This window comes from Pneumocystis jirovecii (genome assembly GCF_001477535.1).
Source record: "Pneumocystis jirovecii RU7 chromosome Unknown supercont1.6, whole genome shotgun sequence".
NCBI classification, from domain to species: domain Eukaryota; kingdom Fungi; phylum Ascomycota; class Pneumocystomycetes; order Pneumocystales; family Pneumocystaceae; genus Pneumocystis; species Pneumocystis jirovecii.
This window is the reverse complement of record NW_017264780.1, coordinates 489,733-510,305: the sequence shown is the minus strand read 5'-3', so window position 1 is coordinate 510,305 and position 20,573 is coordinate 489,733. Positions and strand designations below refer to the sequence as shown.

The following is a 20,573-nucleotide window of genomic DNA, read 5'->3' as shown; positions in this document are numbered from 1 at the left end:
TTAAATTATTCTTAATTTTAAGGGTGTTCAAGTAAACTTAGTGACAAAACTTGTCAGAGAAGTAGTGTGTGCAAAGTATATCTTTAGTGTGTCCATAGAATTATTATGATACGTGCTTAGTATGTATTTAAATTTGTGTGGGGTAAATGTGGGGTAAATGCGGGGTAATAGTAAAATTTGAATAAATAAAAAGTAGAATGTAAAAGGACATAAATGAGAAATAAAGGCTACTTAGGCAAAGAATAGTGGCCAATTAGATAGGGAACATGTGATTTCATGTGTAATGCACTTTCAATTGATGCTGAAGAGATGACTCAATCTACTTTACTCTTTCCTCTCCTACCCTGCTTGCTCATCTAGTAAATATACATGCTCATCATTAAATCCTGCTCATTTTCTTTCTAAATCATGAACGAAATAACCATTGCTACTATCACCCCCCTCATCACATTCCACCCGCTCACCCTCAAGCCTTCACTTGGCTTCACGTCTTCTGCATCATCCCCTGTCGTACACTTGGTTGGTTTGCACCGCCTCGTTGATGTGAGTGTTATTTTTGATGTAATTGTAGATGTGATGGTAGACGTGCTTGTGTGTGTCGAAGTCTGTGTAACCCATGTGTCTGTTGTCTGTAAGGATTTGCATTCCGTTGCCTTCGGATCGGCAACGGTCGTTGTTGTCGTCGTGGTCGTCGTTGTGCTTTCTGTCACTGTTTCATGCGGCTTCACCTCCAGAGGCTTCAGATTGCGACAAGCCTTATTAATCTTTTTGCATACTTCTTCTAAGTCTTTGCAATCCTCCTTAATTCCGCAATCTGATTCCAATTTATTACATCTTTCTTTCAAGTCTACATATCTTCCAAATACTTCTGCTGCCAAATCAAATGCTTTAGCTTCTAATTCTGTTACGGATACATCCTTAACTCCTCTCCGTAGTATTTTCACATGTTTTGTGGTATCTTGAAGTCCGTTTGAAACGTCATTCTTATCTTCGCTTTTGCTATTATTTTTCGGTGTATTATTTCCGTCTTTCTTAACGAGTGATAAAACAAGGCTGGACTTGTTCATTGCTTTCTTTGCCTCTTCCTTAAGTTCCTCATATGTCTTAACATCTTTTTTTAGATTGTCTGCTGGTTGTTTTAGTTCTGCTGGTAATGTTTTGCATTGTTCTTTTACTTCTTCCACTAATTTCTCACAGAGTTCCTTTTTAGCATCTTCGTTGCTCTTTTTAGGGTTATCTTTGGTGTTAGCTTTGCATAAACTTTTGATAGATTCATTATTTAATTTTTCTAATTGTGTACAATATCCTTTTAGTGCCAAATTGCATTTATCTTGATCACCTAATTTTCCTCGAAGCTCTACTTTGAGAGCGTCTTCCAAGGCCTTTCTTTTATAGAATGGTTCACAATGCTTCTTGATCTTTGTACAAAGAGTATTTTCTTTCGTAAGATCTAGACAATTAGGTGAAAATTTGTCACAATATGGGTCCCAAAATGGGCAAATATTTGCTAATCTTGTTATTTTACCCGTGTTATTTTTAAGAAATCCAATGATTTTTGAATTCTCTATATTTTCTTTGAATACTTTGCACCTATCTTGTACGTCTTTTACCATCAGCTCACACGTAGCGTTTTGGAAGACACATACAAAAGAGAAACGGTCATCGCCTCTTCTAGACCATTTATTACACTTTTCTTTTAGATATTCTACACAACTTTCTTCATCTTTCAAAGTATCCTTGTGTTCATCCAATAAAACCTGCTTCAAAATTTCTGTAGTTCCTAAGCGATCACATTGTTGCTTTAGCGTATGACATGGCCATTGAATCTGATTTGAATCCTTTCCTAAAGCCTCACACTTTCTCCCCAATTCCTTGCAGTCTTTGTCTGTTGGAAAATCTCGCTTTTGATCCAATTGTTTCCGCAAAAAGACCGCTCTTGTTTGGATATCAGCTGCAAGTATTCTAACTGCTTTAAGTGGATCAATACATAGCAAAAACAACTCATCACTTGTTGTTTTAAGTTCCGAACACTCTTTCATTATCTTATCCAATAGCTTCTTAAACCATTCTTTGCCTGAACCACGGAACAATCCGTACATCTTTCTCTGCAATGCTTCATTGGCTCGTGCTTCAAGCCCTCTCTTATAACATGCTGCCTTCAGATTATTGCATTCTTTGTCAAGAGGTGCTTGACTTTTTAAATAAAAACAGTCTGATTCTAACCTTGCACAGTCACTGTCACTAAGAAATGTCGACAACTTATACCATGGAATGGTTTTTCCGGATCCAGAGAGATGTTTATTCTTTATTTTTTCAGAAAGAATTTTAGTACTGTTTGCTAGCTCCTTCTCTAGTTTTCCACACTTTTCAGTTCCATTTTGACTAGCAGAGCCATTATCATTACACAGATATCCCAAAACCTCGTGTTTTTTTAACTCTTTACACTTATCTTTAAGAACATTTTTGCATTTTTCTTTTTTTTCCGGTTGAGTATTAGTTGGATTCTGAATCAAAAGTGCCAGTAGAGCAGTTGCATCTCTTACAGGAGGCCTTCCAATATGAACACCTTCTTCTGTGGCCCTCTTATAAAGCTCTTCCAGCCCTATGTCCTCTGCTACTGTAGGCTCTGGCTTAGTTGGATCGAAATCGGGTCCCGGATGCATATAAACAATATTTTCTTTTCCACACTTCTCTGCCAATGTATCACACTCTGGTACATATTCTTTGCAGTCTTGTTTAGATTTATTACAGTTTGGTATACCTTCGCAATCTCCTCTGTAAAAATAGCATTGCTCAAGTAATGGTAGACATTTTTCTCGTAATTCATTCTTCTTAAGTGCTTCTTCAACTTCTTTTTTCAGAGTATCACATTTACTCTTTCCTCTTGCTACAAGACTTACGTATGTTGTTTCTTGATAAAGACAAAGCTTCGTTAATTCATCACTTTCTTGACTCAACTCTATGCAAGCTTCTTTGAGCCTTCCTTCACATGTAGTTTTATTAGTTAAACTTCCGCGAACTGCCCTCAAAAGGACTTCTTCCGCTACACCGTCACGTTTTCTCTGGTAACATAGATTCCTTAGTTTGTTACAATCCTCTACAAGATCAGGGCATGCTCCCTCCAAAAATAGGCATTGTCGTTCATTTTCTTTGCAATCATTATCAGATAGTTTCTTTAACGCTTGTTCTAACTTTTTTGTTTTAAATTCATTGCACTTTTCAGTAACTTTAGTTTTTAGTTTTTTACATTTTTCATCTCGTTTTGTGTTATCACAGATATCCTTTAGTTTTTCATGAACTTTTTCCGTTGTTAGTTTTGCTTCTTTCAGTTCTTGACAATATTCTTTCAATTTTTTTATACATTTTGTTTCATCCAAATCATTTTCTTTTAGAATTAAAGCTAAAACATGCTCCTCATCAATGCTATTCTGTGCACCTTTTGCCTGCCGCTTAACCGCCCGCGCCACCGCCCGCGCCAAAATCTAGAGGACATTAATGTGAGAGAAAGCGTGCTTGTTGGCTGTGTGGGCAGACTTTTAAAGCTGTTTCTATTTTATATTGTCTTCATTAAGATGTTGAATATTGAAAGTTTTAAAGGTAGTTTTTTGAGAAAAAAGAGTAATCCTGTGCCATTTCTGTGTTAATGACGATGTTTAAAGTGTCTTTTCAATTAATAATATGAGTATAATTTGGAAATACTTAAAAATTGAGGTTTGCATTTGAATTCGATACTGGAATCTTTAGGTCTGATTAATCTTCATGTTGTTGCACTAAATATTTATGCACTGTTTAATATTCATATTGAACATTTTTTTATTGGATATTTCTAAAGTTCTTCTTGAGTCTCCCATATCTTTCTCTAGGGAATTCTCCTTCAGATCACTTTTTAGAATATCTTCTGAATTTCTCGAGTTTTACAGCCCAATGCAAATGCTTATTATTTTTTAAAACCATAACAAAAACTTTTTTTAAATCATAGCAAAAATTCCCTTTAAATCACAACAAAAACTTTTTTTAAATCATAGCAAATGTTCCCTTTAAATCACAATAAAAACTCCTATTACCCATATAACAATACTCGTTACTCCCAATCCAGATATCTTTATCCCCTCGTTCGGCATTACTGTATGATCTGTTTTACTTCTAGTTTCAGGCTTTCTTTGTGTTTCTTCCGTTGTACATGGTACTGGTTTGCATTTTTGTGTCAGTGTTGTTACTGATGTAGTTGTAGTTGTTTTTGTAGATGTTGATTTGCTTGTTACCCACGTAGTCTTTGAATGAAGCGCAACACACTTTCCCTCCATCATTGTAGTTGCTACAGTAGATTCCGATTGAGTATCCGTTACAGTTGTTGACTCTGTAAGCGTCGTTGTTGATACAGACGTTGTTACACGAGGCTTGGCATCAGGCAACACAAACGCCTCACAAGACTTACGTATTTTTCCACATGAATCTTTAAACTTAGGACAGTCATCTTCAAAGACACACTCTTGGATAAAATGATCACAGATGCCCTTGGCTTCCAAATACAACTCTACAAGTAAAGACACCAGATCAAACGCTAACCCTTGACGCACTGATGGCTCTATGTCCAAGTCATCCTCGCGACGTACAAGTCTAACATAAGCCGTGTTATTGCTGTGAAGATGATGATTCTTCTTATCTGCTGTTTGAGAAATTGCCAAGAATAAACCAGAATCATTAATGACTTTTTCAGTTTCTTGCTTGGTTTTTTTAAATTCGTTTGCTCTATTTTCCAAGTCTTTAGCAGCTTTATCCAATTTGACTGGTAAGGTATTGCACAATATTTCCATCCATTTGACAAGTTTTTCACAAGTTTCACTTTTTATGTTTTCATCTTTACCATATTTTTTACATGAATCTTCAAGAGTCTTGTTTGAGTGTGCTGATTTCGTACAATAATCATTTAGTTTCTTAACGCAAGTATCTTTTTCTTTTAAAGAACCTTTTAAATTGTACATAAGGGCTTTTAATAGAGGCAATTTTTCGCGAAACGCCTTACAGTTCTTCTTGAGACTCACGCAAAGACCATCTTCGCCATTATTGCCCTGTTTTAGTTTATCAGGACAATTCCCTGTAAGCATATTGCAGTATCCATCCCAAAGAAAACAAATATTATCTCTTTCTTCATCTTCTTTTGATTTTTCAATAACTTTGTGATCCTCCATATTTTGTTGGAATGCCAAACAATGATTTTGTACCTCTTCAATCATTATAACGCATGATTTGTGGAGTGCTACACATGTAAGATTGAATGGATTTATTTCCTTCCTAAACCACCGAGGACACTTCATACCTAAATATGTTGTGCAATTATCGACGTTTGCCAAAATATCTGTATTTTTACTCAACAAACTGTCTTTTACTTCTTTTGTATTCCTCAAATGAGCACAATTCCTTTTTAGCGTAGCGCAAGGACCATTAAGCTCTTCAAAATCCTTTGTCAGGTCTTCACATTGTTTCTCCAAAACGAGACAATCCTTTTCTCGGGGATAATCTCTCGTTTTATCTAAAATATGCCGTAGACGATGACTCTTTCTTTCTACATCCTCTGCAAGTACTTCACATGTCTCTTTTGGCCTTAAACACATTGAGAGAAGATTTATATTGTTGTTTCTGACTAGTTTGCACCTTTCTAATAATTTAAGTGCGCATTTTTTAATTCCATCAGAATCTAGGTTGTGAAACAATCCAAACAACCCTTCCTCCAACACGTCCCTTGCTAGTCCGTAAGTTGCCGATTTAAAACACTCTAGTCTTAGATTTCTACAAGCATTGTAAAGAGTATTATTAGAATATGGATCTATACAATAGCATTTGTAGTTAAGACTTATACAGTCTTCCTTAGAAATTTCTCCTGGTAGTTCGCTCCATGAGTACGATTTAGAGTCAGCAGTATTGCTTACGCTAGAAAGCTTTTTGTTATAGAGAAGCAATTTGAGAGACATGTATTCTCTTTTCAGTTCATTGTTTAACTCTTTGCATGTTTCATTTTTGTTAGTTGCGCTGCATATATTTGCTAGTTCTTCTGTCAGATATTTAAAAGAAACGCAATTTTCCAAAGATTTAGTGCAAGACTGAGTATTGTCTAATTTACTTGCATTGTCTCCAGTATAATAGTTTGAAAATAACAAAAAATGAGAAAACTTTGTCGACAAGGACCTTCCAAGAAAAATACCAAAAGTTAACGCTTCTGTATGAAGCTGTTGAAGATCTATTTTCTCCTGCAATGTAGGTGGAAAGTCTAATGGATTAAAAGAAAGACTGTGTGTGTGGGGGGGGAGGGGGGGAGGGTATGTGATATTTTTTTCTTTGCAACGTTTTTTAAACTCCACACAGCTCTGTACCTTTTCATTTTCACAGTTTGATGAATGAAAATAACATTTTCTGAGTAAAGGATAACAGTCATTTTTTAATGTATTAGTCTTTTTTAATGTATTTTTGAGATCTTCAATAGCTCCACAGTTGTCTCTTATTTTATTAACGAGAATCTCACATGTTTTTTCTAAGAGAAAACAAAACCAGAGTAAATGATAACTTTCTCTATTTAACTTGAAACATGATTCTTTAATTTTTTCTTCGCATGTTACTTGATTTTTCGAATCTCTAGGAAGAGCCCTTAAAAGAACTTCATAAGCTAAATCTTCATTTATTTGACGATAACATTGTTCAGCTATCTCATCGCATATAGAAGAAAAATTAAAAAATTCTCGGAAAATCACGCATTGGATATGAGCATAGTTGCAACGGGTTTTTCCTAAAACCATATTACCTGAACTACTCGTAATAATATCTTCAAGATAATCCTTGGCATTACTCGAGAGAGTATCAATTTGAGTTTCAAGATTTTTGCATTCCTGTTTTACATTTTTACAAAATCCTTCTAATGTAGGATGCACGTTCTTTGGCTCCAAGGCCAGACCTTCCAAATCGCTGCAGTATTCTTTTAGTTTTTTTTCACATTGAATTTCTGCGTTTTTTCCTAGAATCAAAGATAAAACTTTTTCTTCGCTGCATAAAAATGTTAGTTTTGTATGTTTTGTTGCTGCTTAAAATTTTCTATACCTTAATGAATCTAATGATAAATCGGATGGTAAGTCTAATGGATTTTGTGATGGATCTTGTGATGGATCTGATGCAGATCTTTTATGAATGAATTCTAAAAAAAAGTTAAAAATGTGAAAAAATAAAATATAATACATATAATACCAATGTTTTTTGAGAAAGCATACGCTATACCAAGAAAACTGGCTAACGCAAATGTTTTCATCTATAATGATAACAAATAATTTTTATAAAAAATGGTTCATATTTGACATCGAAAAAATATCGTTCTCACTAAAAAATAACGATAAACGATAATATTAATAACCGATATGCGATAAATAGATAGATATTGTTTTGTATTATATTTTGTATTATATTTACATGTTTTATTTTTCATCTAGTTTTTACTTTTAAATCTATAAATTTTCATAAAAATATATTCTTAAAATATATTAAATATTTTAAATGATATAATTTTATTAGTAATACTTTTTATAATTCCTATTTCTGTATTTTTTATTATTTTATTTTTTCTTGCGTTCTTATTATTAATTTTCATTTTATCTATTTTGGTTTTATTTTTTAAATCTGATTTTGTTTAATTTTTTTTATTATTATTTTTCTTAAAAATATGATTTTAGAAATATGATTTAAGATTTTTGCTAATTATTTTTTATTCACTTTTTATATTTTGTTTTATTAAGTCAAAATGTAAATTTAAAACTATATAAATAAGATTTTGTATTTTTCCTAAATTTTTTGCAGATTTTTTGTCTTAGAACTGAAATTATAAAAATATTTTTTAAATAATGATTATTTTTTTTTAAATTTATTAATATCTACGTATTTCATTAATAATCTTAATTTTTTTTTACTTTTTTATTTATATAATTTTTTATATGCATTTACTTGATAAATTGTTTTAATTAGCTTTAAAAAAATTTAATTTTTATTCTAAATTTTTTTGTTTTTTAAGATTTTTTTCAATCTTTTTAAGAATTTTACGTTATTCAGGTTTTTTTATAATAATTAATTTTTTATGATATATTAAATATTCTTAAAACTAGATGTTTTGTTTATTTTTCAGATATTTAGCATTTGAAAGATTGAATATTTTTTGTCATCTTGCTTTTAAATTAATTCATTCTTAAGTTTGCTTTAGAAATCCATGTATTTGTTTTTTTTATTGTTTTTTTTGGCTTTTTATGTATTTTTCTTATTTACAGAACTTTTGGAATTTTCCATTTTATATTATGTTTGTAGAACTATGATGCATGTTTTCTTTGACTGTTCAAGGTATTTTTTTAATATATAAAAGGCTGTTTTTTTTTTTTTGAATTTAAATTAACTGTAAAAAATATGATCAATTTATAAAGAATTGATATTTTTTTAGAAAAAAAAAATAATTTTCAAAAATAGTAGAATAAATGCATTGAATGTATTTAACTATAATTCTTTAATTTATTTCATAAAAATATTCAAATGAATTTTTCATTCTTATAAACGAGTATTAGCTATATAATCATCCAAAACATTTCATGAAAATACTAATAAATATTAATAAATGAATATTATTCTAATTTTAAACAATTATCCACATTCCCAGTATTGTTTCTGCAACCATCCAGATTAACTCTATTCTCTTTAATTTTCTTTGGCTAATTCCAAAGCCTACTGTACGTCTATCGTCAGAGGATGTCGTTAGTTTAGGCCTTAATGAACGTGTAGTTGAACGTGTAGTTGATGAATGCGTAGCTGATGAATGCATAGTTGATGTAGTTGGTAAATATATTGTTAACAATTGTGTACTTGTTAATATTACAGTTAAATTTGTCAGTGTTGGTTTTGGCTCTGACAATTCTGGTGATTCTGGTGATCCTGGCGGTTCTGATGGTGCTGGTGGTTTTGATGGTTTTGGTGCTGGTTCTAGCGGTATCTCTGGTTTTGATGGTTCTGATGGTTCTAATGGTTCTAATGGTTCTAATGGTTCTGGTAATTCTGGTAATTCTGAAGGTTTTGGCTGTTCAAGTAATTTGCTGCATACACTAGTAAAGTTATGACATAAAGGAAGAATTTTAACATTCGTTTCATTGCAAGAAGATGCTATAGATGAACATAAAGGTGTTAATTTCTGACATTCTATTTTAGATTTAGAATTAGTAAACAAAAATTTAAAAATTTTTAATGTAAGCTGATCACATATTTCTTCTAAATGTAATTTCAAAATTTTGCATGTATCATTAATATCAGTACATAGCTCATTCATTGTTTTTTCCAGAATAGTATTATTGCATACTTCATGTAATTTTTTTTTACATTTACTATGATTAGATATTTCTTCGCCAACGACTTTGATCAAAGCGATAACGTTTTTCTTTCGAGTTGAAACTTTGTTACATGATTGTTCGACTTGAGAACATATACTAGTTAGATTAGGACATGTTTCTTTAAGCATTTCACAATAATTGAGGAATTGAGAACAACGACCATAATTTATATGATTTATTTGACCATTAGAAGATTTATAATATGATAAATAAAAAGATAATTGTTCGCAGTGCATTGGAATTTGATCTAACATTTGTGTACATGATTCATTTTTATTAGTACATATGTGACTTGAGATATTTTCCGAACAATAATTGTTAAGATAATTCAAACAAGTAACGTTATTTTTTAAAACTGAATTTTTTTCCTTAAGTGCACTTAATTTGAATTCCATTAACTTATCCACATTTTCACACATCTTTTTAAAAATTTTGCATAATATTAACGTATATTCAGAATATGGTCCTAATTCATTACATTCTTCTTTTAGCTGTCTACACGTAGTATATTCAGGATTTGGAATTGCCGCTTTTAAATTTTTCTCTAATCTTTCGCAGTTTTTATCAAGAAGATTTGTTAAATTTTTGCATGTTTCTTCTGGATGTAAACATTTATATAGTATATGATAACTATGATACATAAAATTGCCACATTCTTCTAAAAGAGCATTTTTACAATCGCTCATAGTTCGATGTAAAGCCATGATTCCTTGAAAATTTCTTTTTAATTTAAACCTTCCACTCAACTTTTTTATTAAAATCATATTTGTAGCTGCATCTAAATCTTCTTGATAACAAACAATTCGTACATATTTACAAGTATCGTATTTCTTCCAAAAACCAGAATTCCAGTAATTGAAATATTTATCAATAAAATAACATATTGAAAGATATTCTTCACATTCGGTTTTCGAAAGAGGACGATCTGAATACTTCAAAAATTGATTGCTTTCTTTAAACTTTTCTAAAAGTGAATAACAATAATCTCTAGTTTTGTAATATATGCTTTTACAAATTTTATATTCACTATTCGAAGATGCATTGCACATAGGCTTGATGTAGTTTAAATAATTTATCGAAGAACATTTTTCATCCAACACTTTTTTACAATCTCTGTCTACTGCTTTTGTATTATTTATCAAAAAATCGGCAATTAATAAATCTGAAAGATTCTGTATTTTAGCAACATATATGCCTGAATTATATAGTTTTCCATATGCATATTCAGCACCATTTCTGTTCATATGAGTAAACGGGTTTTCAAGAAGAGCAAAATTATAATTTTCCGAAATATCATAAAAAAAGCCTTTTTCTGCACAATCTATTTTTAATGAACGACATTTCGGACGAAGAGCTGGACAGTCTGAAAGAATAGAATAGCATTTCGCTAGTAAAGTCTTACATTCTTTTTCTGAGATTTGATTCAATGAAAATAAAGCCTGAGAATTTTGACATTCCTCTTTAGATTTCAAAATAAATTTACTACAAACTGTGTCAACATTGACACACAAATCAAATAATTCGGGACTTCGCTGATTAACTAATTGACATTCATTTTGAAGTTTCCTTATGCAAGTATCTAAATTATTTGAAGTTCCTCTCAAAAAATCATAAACAATTATTTCAGCCACTCCCATACGGACTTTATTGTAGCAATACTCTTTTAATGTAGCACATTTAGCACCAATATGCCATGAACCATGAAGTTCCAGGAAAAAGCATTTAACTTGTAATTTATTACATTGATCACGTTCATTTGTTTCTTTATCTGAAAAGCTAATAGCTATTTCTTTTGCTTTATTGACAATTTTACTGTATGCACCCTTGCATGATGCTTCAGGGTTTTTACAAATCTTTTGGAATCTTTTATTTACGTCTTCTATACTAATGCAAGTTTCCTTTAACTTAGCTTCACAATAACGGTATAAATCATTGTTATCTAATATAGTAACTAAATCATTGTAGTTATCTAATATAATAGCTAAATAATAGTAGTTATCTAATATAATAGCTAAATAATAGTAGTCATCTATATAATTCTGCCTTAAATTCTCGTGTTCTATCCATTTTAATTGTTCATATAATTGAACATGGTATTCATCACTCCTAAGTATAGAGGAAAGTAATGGATCATCTTCATATAATGGAGAATAATCATTGACAAGATCTAAAAAATTAAAATTAAGAAAAAAAAAACAAAAGCTACCTAAAAAACCGTCATCTTCTGAAAAAACTCTTTTTATACTAATAAAGACTAAAAAAATACACGTTCCTAAAAATAATTGCATAAAAAAAAATAATAAATAATAAATGAATAAATAAATTTATCTTATTTTCTAATATACAATTGATTTGAAAATAGATAAAAAGTTACGATATCAAAAAAATTATTTACTAGTATATTAGTTAAAAAATAAAAAATATTATTCTTATAGATATATATCTATAACTTGATTATTTATTTCAATAGTTTCCAATATGCCTTTTGTTCTATTTTCAATAATCTATTTTAAAATATTGACTTTTAAGTTTCTTAGTTTAGAAGGTTATTTAGAAAATTCTTAATAGTTTATGTTATCTAGAATACTATAATAATAAAAGGATTTGTTTTTAAAATTTTTTTCGTGAAAAATGTATTAATTTTTAAGATTTATTAATTTTTGTTTTTAGATATTTAGGGTTACTACGCATAACATTTATTTTGAATGTTTAAGAAACATTAATAACTAAAAATTATATTAGATTATTTGTTTACAAAATTTGAAATAAATTAGTATTTTATACATAACGCAATATTGATAATTTGCTAGTAAATTATTTAATTTAGATCTTAATTTCCATTTTTAAGACTAATTTTAATTTTATAAATTTAATAAGAATGGTTTTTATTATAATTATATATATATTAAAGGTTTAGTGAATGTTTTAAAAATTGTTAAAATATTTCTTGGAAGTAAAAATTGTTAGAAAAATATACTTTGAAAAATATAATTGATACAAAGCTTTTATTTAAAATTTGAATTAATATTATTAAAGTTATTAATAAAACCAAGAGTAAAAATTGATTTTAAATTTCAATTTGATTTATATTTAAAAATTTTAAATTTTATTTGAAGATTTTAAATATTTAATTTAGAAACATTATTTATGGTTTTATGAATTTATAAATATTTTTAGATAAACGTTATTCTGATAGTTAATAATTCTTATTTCAAACATATATTTTTTTCATAAATTATTTTATATTCTATATTTTTAATTTTTTTATAAAGATTTAAAATATTATTTCAAAGTATATGTATTTGATAATAATTATTCTTATTGATTAAAAAATAGTTTGTAAAATTATTTATGTTAAAATTATTATTATGATGGATTTTTTTAATAATGTCTTATTTTTTATCTAGTTATTAAATTTTACTACATTTTTTGTTCTTTTTATTGTTTTCTGTATCTTACATAAGTCTAAATTTATAATTAAATGTTTAAATTCATTAAACCTTAGTCTGTTTTTAATACAATATAATATGGGATAGTATTAAATATTACTAAAATTAATAATAAAATTTATTTTATTTTATTATTATTTTCTATTTCTTTTATTTTTTCATTATTTCAATCATATTTATGGATATTTTTGTTAATTAGCATTTTATATAATTTACAGTATCTTAAATATATTTAAAAAAATCTTTTTTTTTCTTTTTTAAATTCCAAGTTCTAATTTTATTTTAATTTATTTATTTATTGTTTTTTACAAAAAAAGCTCATAAATATATTTTTTTCAATCTTACCTATTATAAAGAATTTAAAGATTTTATGTAACTTTGTAACTTAACCTTCAAATCAATGTTTTCATAGAAAATTTGAATTCTAATTACCTTTTTTAAATTATTTTTATTTTATATATTTTAAATTTGTTTTTTTAATTATACTATTCTAAATGAAATATGCCAATTTGAATTGAAAGAATTTGTAAAAATTATAAGAGTTATTTATCAAATTATTTCAGAAAAATCATAATATTATCAAAAACACGAAAAATATTATAAATTCAAAACAGTCGTTAAATTTAATTAAATTCAATAATAATTCTAAGAAATTTTATAATTATAAAAAATAGAAATTTATATAACGATATGAAAATATATAAATATTCGAGAATCGGGATTTCTAAATAGTTTTTTGATTCCTTAAATTCTTATTTTTTACAAATTTGGTTTTAAATTTTAATTAAATTTTACTTATACCTTTTAAAAATTTATAATAAATCTTTAAAAGTTAAAATTATGATATTTAAAAATTAAGTGTTTTTAACTTGAAATTTATATGATATTAAGATTTTGTAAGTTCAGAAATAAGTGTTAACTTATAATAACTTATAACAGAAGGTACAATACTTAATAGCTCACACTGAGGAAAATAGTTTTTGAAGCTTATTGTATTTTTTATAAAATTTACAATTTATATTAGCACATGTAGCAGACATATATGCTCTTGCTATAACTTCAGAATTTGCCTTAACTATTTCTGGAGATTCTTATCTTAGAGTTTAGGATGCTGATTCACAAGATCATCGTCTTATTCATAGTTTTAATGCAAGTCATAAAATTGGTGGACATAGTATTTCAAAAAATTGTCATGATTTTATAGCAGCAAGTTCTGGACTCATAGGTGATGTTATAATATGGGGTCTTAAGGAATTTAAAGAAATAGCGCGTTTAGGTGGAAAAAATGGAGAGACAAAGCCCGCAGAAGCATGGACTGTTGCATTATCACTTGATGGGAAAATATTAGCATCTACATCTTATAAAGGATCTTTAAATATTTTAGACATATCAACTAAAGAAAATATTGTTGAGCTTGAGTATGCAAATTATCTAATAATGTAAAGATTGTATTTTTTGGTTGTATGCACAAGACAAATAGCTGATCACTTTTTTCTTTTAGACCCACACATGCCTTTACTAACTCTTTTTGAAGCTTTTCAAAGAATGGGTCATTTATATCATGAAACTTTCCTCGAAGCTTATCCTGCAATACTTGGTTTACTAATTCATAGAGCCCTCTTTTGTAGCACTCTATTTTAACATTTTTACATATTTTTTCAAAATCTTTTTGACTTTCAAAATAAAAGCAGTCTGATTCTAATTCTGCACATTTATTTTTAGTAAGAAAGTTCGGCAGTTCGTTCCATAATGTAATTTCATTGTTTTTAAATAAGTTATTTTCAAACTTTGCAGTCAAAGCGACCTTTGTTTTTTCAAAATCCCCTTTAAACTCTTTACATTTATCTGTATAATTTTTTTACTGTCACATAAATCTTTTAATTCTTTTTCTAAATACTTAAAAGAATCACATTTATTAGTGAGTACATTTTTGCATTGAACTTCATTAAAATCGGTTTTCTCTGAGAGAAACACTAATAAATCAAAAACATCCCTTTCTGGTGGTCCTCCAACTAGAATTCTCTGTGTCGCCGCTTCTTTGTAAAGTTCTTCTGAGCTTATTTTTTTCGCAATTGTAGTTTTTGGTTTTGTAGGATTAAAATCTGAACCTGGAGGCATATAAATGATTTCTTTTTCTTCATATTTTTTCTTCAAACTACTACACTTTGATTCATTATTGTTACAGTTTTGTGTATAAAAATGGCATTCTTTAAATAATGGTATACATTCTTTTTTTAATTGATTATTCTTTAATGCTTTTTCAAGTTGTATTTTGAGAAGATTGCATTTTTTTTACTTTTATCTATAAAATCATTGCATATGTTTTTTCCATCAAGACATAATTTCATTAATTCATTACTCTCTTTAATTCTTGGCAAATTATTTTTAAATTTTTTTTGCAGGTATTTTCATTTTTAAGATTTCTATTAAGTGCCCTTAAAAGTGCCTCTTTTGCTATTTCATTAGGTTTTTCCTGATACTATAGATTCCTGAGCTTATTGAAATCCTTTGTAAGATGATTAGGGCATGTTTCTTCTAAAAATAGACATTCTTTTTCATTTTTCTTGATGACATCATCTTTTAACGTTGAAATACCATTTATTACTTTCCCAAGTTCTGCTTTGAATTTTAAATTATTCTTAATTTTAAGGGAGTTCAAGTAAATTCTATGATAAAACTTGTCAAACATGCAGTGTGTACAAATATATTTAAAAGGTGCCCGCTGTCTAAGGCGTAGTTGGCTGCATCGTGATACTTTAAATTTTGGGGTAAATCCGGGGTAAATCCGGGGTAAATCCGGGGTAAACGCAAAAATGGATGGATAATAAATATAATGTAAAAAACTCTGGAAAAGAAATAAAGACTATTTGAGAGAAAAATACGAACTAGTTGTATAAAAATACATGTTTTTTCTAATATGCAGTTTAAATTGATGTTAAAGGAATCATTCAGATTATTCTCTACTTTTTGTTCTATTCTGTTTCCCCATCTTTTAAATATAAATGTCTTGTCCTAAACCATGCTCATCCTAAATAAATATATAGATCTTTTTTTAATATTTTCATCCCAAATACATATGTTTTTTAAACCACTCCCATTTATTTTTTAAATCATAGTTGAAATAATCATTGTTAACATTACTCCTTTTATCAGACCCCATCCATTCATCTTTAATCCTTCATTTTGCTTTACATCCCTTGTTTCATCTTCACTTCCGGTAGTACATTTGACTGGTTGACATCCCTTCGTTGATGTCAATGTTACAGTTAGTGTTAGTACGGATGTTTGTGTAGATGTGTGTGTGTGTGTTGATGTACGCGTAATCCACTTGTCTGTTGTAGAAATCGATATACATTGTTCTCCTGTTGTCAGTGTTTTTTGCGTTGTATTTGTCTCGGTTTTTGTAACAATTGTTTTTATAGTTTGATTAATTGTTTTTGTTTCTAAAGACTTGATTTCCAATGACTTTAATTTATTACATGCATCTTCGATTTTCTTGCATACATCTTTGTATTCAGAACAATCTTCCTTAAATTCACATTCTAATTGCAGACCTTTGCACTCTGCTTTGACTTCTGTATAAACCTTTAATGCTTCTGCTGCTGCATTAAACGCTTCAACTTCTTTTTCTGTAATATTCACTTTTGTCTCCTTTTGTTCCAAATACTTTGATTGATTTTTCTGAGTTACATCTGTTTTTAAATTTACATTCCTGTCAGCATTTGCATTATAAGCTAGAATTAATATTGTGTTATTTATGTTAGAACCTGTTTTTTGTTTGCTTGAAGTTAAAATAAGATTTATATTCTTTAGTGCTTTTTTTGCAGCTTCGTTCAATTCTTCAACAATTTTTATGTTTTTTTCTATTTCTGTAGCCATGTCATTTAATTTTGTCAACAATTTTGTACATCTTTCCTTTACACGTTCTAATAATTTTTTGCACAGTTCACTTTTAGTTGTATTATTTTTGGTATCAATGTTATTATTACAGAAATTCTTGAATGTATCATTTTTCGTTTTATCCCAATGCAAACAGTGTTCATTAAAGGTTGATTTACATTTATTTTCGCTATTGAGACTTCCTCTTAATTCATAGATAAGTCTCACTTCTTGTTCTTGTATTTCACGATACGATTTACAGCTCTCTTTTAGTTCTTTGCATTTTCCATTCTTTCCATTATTTTGTGCAAGTTTTTCACAGCTCAACGTAAATTTATCACAATAGGGTTCCCATAAATCACATATAGGGCTTTTCATGTTTACATCATTATTCTTCACTTGATCTAAAACGTTTTCAATTTCTATGTTTTTTCCTAATGCAGTACATTTAAATTTAATACTTTCAATAATTATTCGACAAGTAGCATTCAATTGTATACATGAAATAATAAACTTTGTTTTCTTTTTTTTAGACCATTTATTACATTTTTCTGAAACTCTTTTTATACATGTATTTAAATCGCCTAAATTTTCTGCTTTTTCCTCTAATAAAATATCTTCCAATTCTTTTGCATTCTTTAAGTGATCACATCGCCCCTTCAGTGTAAAACATGGTAAGTCGTTCATTTTTGAATCATGTCCTAACATTTCACATTTCTCTTTTAGTTTTTTGCAGTCCTCTTCATCTGGAAAATCCCTTTTCCAATCCAGATCGTTTCTAAGTCTCTTACTCTGCCTTTCAATATCATTTGCAAGTTCTTTACAAGTATCCCATGGGTGTAGACAAAGATCCATTAATATAGGATTATTATTGTTAATTATTTTCTTACATAGAATCCATAGTTCATTTACACATATTTCAAGTAAATTATTTTCTAAATCATGCAGTTTTCCTTTTAATACACCTTGAAATAGTTGATACTCTTTTTTGAAAAGCCGTGTTTTTAAACATGTTGATTCTAAATTGATGCATGCATCAAACATTTTAATACCCGCGTCATTACAAGGTTTCTTTAAATAAAAACATTTTGATTCTAAATCTATACAAAGCTTTTCATTAAACTCAGTAGATTGCTTGGTCCATTCTATAAGCGTAGCATCTTCATTATCTTCTTTAGTATTTGATAGTGACAAATTATATAATTTTGATTTAAAAAACCTACATTTAGGTTTCAATTTTTCTTCTAAGGTATTACATATTTCTTCCTTGCTTTTATCCATTTTTTCTTTAGTACTGTCATATAAATCCTCTAATTGAGGTAAAAGGCTGCAAAATTTATGACAGCTTTCAATATTAGTTTTGCAGCCATATAAATAATTATTTGATAATAATACTAAAAGATCAATTGTATCCTTTATTCCTGGTTTTCCAATTTCATCTTTGAATAATTTTTCTTTTCCAACTTTTTCTATTAATACAATTTCTTTTCCTATTGGGTTAAATGGTAAAGAAAAATGTTTGTATTCTACTTCATTTTCACACTTTTTTTCTATTTCTTTACATTTATTATTAAGAGTATTATTGCAATTTGATTTATGAAAGTAGCATTCCTCAAATAATGAATTACATTTTTCTTTTGATATTTTAGTATTTTCGATAAAAATTTGTGCCTCAAGTTCTAAATTATTGCATTTTTTTTCCATTAATTTTATGAGATCCTTACATCTATTCGAGGGAGTAAGACAAAATTTCATTAGTTTATCACTTTCTTCCATAAATATAAGACATTTCTTATCAATTATTTTTTCACAGTCTCCTTCAGTTTTTAAATTGTTAGTAAAAACTCTTAGAAGGAATTCTGTTGTCAAACTGTCTTGTTTTTCTTCTTTACATAATACTCTTAAATAATTACATTTTTTTTTAAGTTCATTTGGATAAACTCCCTCTAAGAACATGCATTTAGATTGCATAATACATTTTAGGCTGTTTAGTGATGATTCAGTTTCTATATCTTTTAAATTCATTTTAAGTGCTTCATATTGTTTTGCAAGTCGTTCTTTCAAATAAGTACATTTTCCATCTAATTTAGTGTCTTCACATAGTTCACTTAATTCCAGAAAAACACCACTTAGTGCTTTATTTGTATTTTTAAAATTTTCGCAATATTTTTTTAGTTTTATTTTACATTGATTATTTGTTGCGTTTTCTTTTAAAATTAAAGCGAAAATTCTTTCTTCACTAGATAAAAAATTTGTTAATTTTAAATGTTTTGGTGTTACTTAAAGATTTCATACACTATTGGATTAAATGATGTATTTTGTAATGAATTTAATGAAACAGACTTTTTATGAATAAATTCTAAAGAAAGTTAAACAAAATAAAGAATAAAATAAAATACCAATATTTTCTGAGAAAGCACGTATTATTCCAAAAAAAACAGCTAGTATAAACGCTTTCATTTATATTTAACTATAAACGCTTTCATTTATATTTAACTGAAAAAAATATCGAGAAAATCATTTTCATTAAAAAATACCGATAAGCGATAACAAATTAATAATAAATATGCAGTAAATAGATAAATATTATTTTATATTACAATTATATTTTTTATTTTTTTGCATCTAATTTTAGAGTTAAAATGCAACTTTTAAATTATTTATATGATATTCTTTTGTGTTTTTTTTAAATTTTTTGTTGAATTTTTCATTTTAAAATTATTCCCCATGGGGTAGTGCAAGTAATTTGGGGTAAATGTTTTGGATAAACGTAAAAATAAATAAATGGAAAATATAAACATAATATAAAAGGTGTAAGCAGTGAAAAAAGGACAGTCAAGTGAAAATCATGACTTAATTGTTTAGAAAAAGATTCTTTTTGTTAAAATTCATTTTAAATTGATACTGAAGATATTATTTTTAATTTAATTTATAGTTCTTTTTTTGTTATTTCATTTTCTTATTTATTAGGTATAGATACGTTGTTTTAAACCTTGCTTATTTGTTTTTTAAATGTTCAAAAAGTGTTTTTCACTTATTTGTATATCCGTAATTTTAAAAAAAATTAAAGTCAAATGGTTTAATCCGGGAAAAAATTATACGAAATGATATTTAAAATTTTATTGGTTTTTTAAATTTAAAAATAATTTTTAATTTTAGAAAATAGAAATGTAAAAAAAATTTAAAATATATATATTTTTAATATAACATATTTTATGCAAATAGTAGTGGAAAATATAAAGATATAAAAAATTTGTTTTACTATAAGTCTATGAAAATTTGTTTTTAAAAATAATTCTTTGTTTAAAAATTAGCATTCAATAATTATTCTTTTTGAAATTAAAGAGTATAAGATTCTATTGTGTTGGTTTGATTTTTTAAAAAATTAAGATTAAATTTCAAGTTTAGTGTAAAAATGTTAAATTTTGTTATTTTCTATTTATTATTTTAAACAAAAATTCCACCTTTGGTTTTATTAATATATTTTTATTTTCGTTCTTTTACTTTTCTTAAATTGAATTTATAGCAAAATGTAATTTTATAATTTAATGATGAAAATATACTTGTTAATTAATATGATTTTTAATAGTTAAATTTTGATTTTATTGTTCTATATATTATTATATTTCTAATATTAATATTCCTTGATATACTTTTGAAAAATGTTTTTTGAATTATTAGAAAAATAGAAAAACAATTTTTTTGATAATATTATTTTTAAAATCAGGATTCTAGACTGTATTTTTTAAATAAAATGTAATTTACTTTTATTATTCAATGAAAGATAAAGTTTTAACGTAAAATTTATTCAATTTTAAAATTAGATCGACTTAAAGTCAAATTTTTCAAA

At 27.5% G+C, this 20,573-nt stretch overlaps 5 protein-coding genes across 5 annotated transcripts; all 5 read right to left on the bottom strand.

Annotated features, from left to right (window-relative positions):
* Window positions 1-401: 401 nt before the first annotated feature.
* T551_01660 (uncharacterized protein) lies at window positions 402-3,479 on the bottom strand (the record flags this gene model as incomplete). Its single annotated transcript, XM_018373923.1, has 1 exon — window positions 402-3,479. One exon carries the CDS (start codon window positions 3,477-3,479, stop codon window positions 402-404), a length of 3,078 nt encoding a protein of 1,025 aa, XP_018230098.1.
* A 555-nt stretch (window positions 3,480-4,034) lies between these two features.
* On the bottom strand, window positions 4,035-7,291 carry T551_01659 (uncharacterized protein; the record flags this gene model as incomplete). Its single annotated transcript, XM_018373922.1, has 3 exons — window positions 4,035-7,032; window positions 7,087-7,180; window positions 7,231-7,291. The coding sequence occupies 3 exons, from the start codon at window positions 7,289-7,291 to the stop codon at window positions 4,038-4,040; spliced, it is 3,150 nt and encodes a 1,049-aa protein (XP_018230097.1). The 3' UTR covers window positions 4,035-4,037.
* Window positions 7,292-8,650: 1,359 nt separating this feature from the next.
* Window positions 8,651-11,683, bottom strand: T551_01658 (uncharacterized protein; the record flags this gene model as incomplete). The annotated part of the gene is made up of 2 exons (XM_018373921.1): window positions 8,651-11,562; window positions 11,611-11,683. The coding sequence occupies 2 exons, from the start codon at window positions 11,681-11,683 to the stop codon at window positions 8,651-8,653; spliced, it is 2,985 nt and encodes a 994-aa protein (XP_018230096.1).
* A 2,645-nt stretch (window positions 11,684-14,328) lies between these two features.
* On the bottom strand, window positions 14,329-15,192 carry T551_01657 (uncharacterized protein; the record flags this gene model as incomplete). Its single annotated transcript, XM_018373920.1, has 4 exons — window positions 14,329-14,362; window positions 14,413-14,677; window positions 14,707-15,099; window positions 15,141-15,192. 4 exons carry the CDS (start codon window positions 15,190-15,192, stop codon window positions 14,329-14,331), a joined length of 744 nt encoding a protein of 247 aa, XP_018230095.1.
* Window positions 15,193-15,949: 757 nt separating this feature from the next.
* On the bottom strand, window positions 15,950-19,183 carry T551_01656 (uncharacterized protein; the record flags this gene model as incomplete). Its single annotated transcript, XM_018373919.1, has 3 exons — window positions 15,950-18,962; window positions 19,019-19,082; window positions 19,123-19,183. 3 exons carry the CDS (start codon window positions 19,181-19,183, stop codon window positions 15,950-15,952), a joined length of 3,138 nt encoding a protein of 1,045 aa, XP_018230094.1.
* Window positions 19,184-20,573: the final 1,390 nt, after the last annotated feature.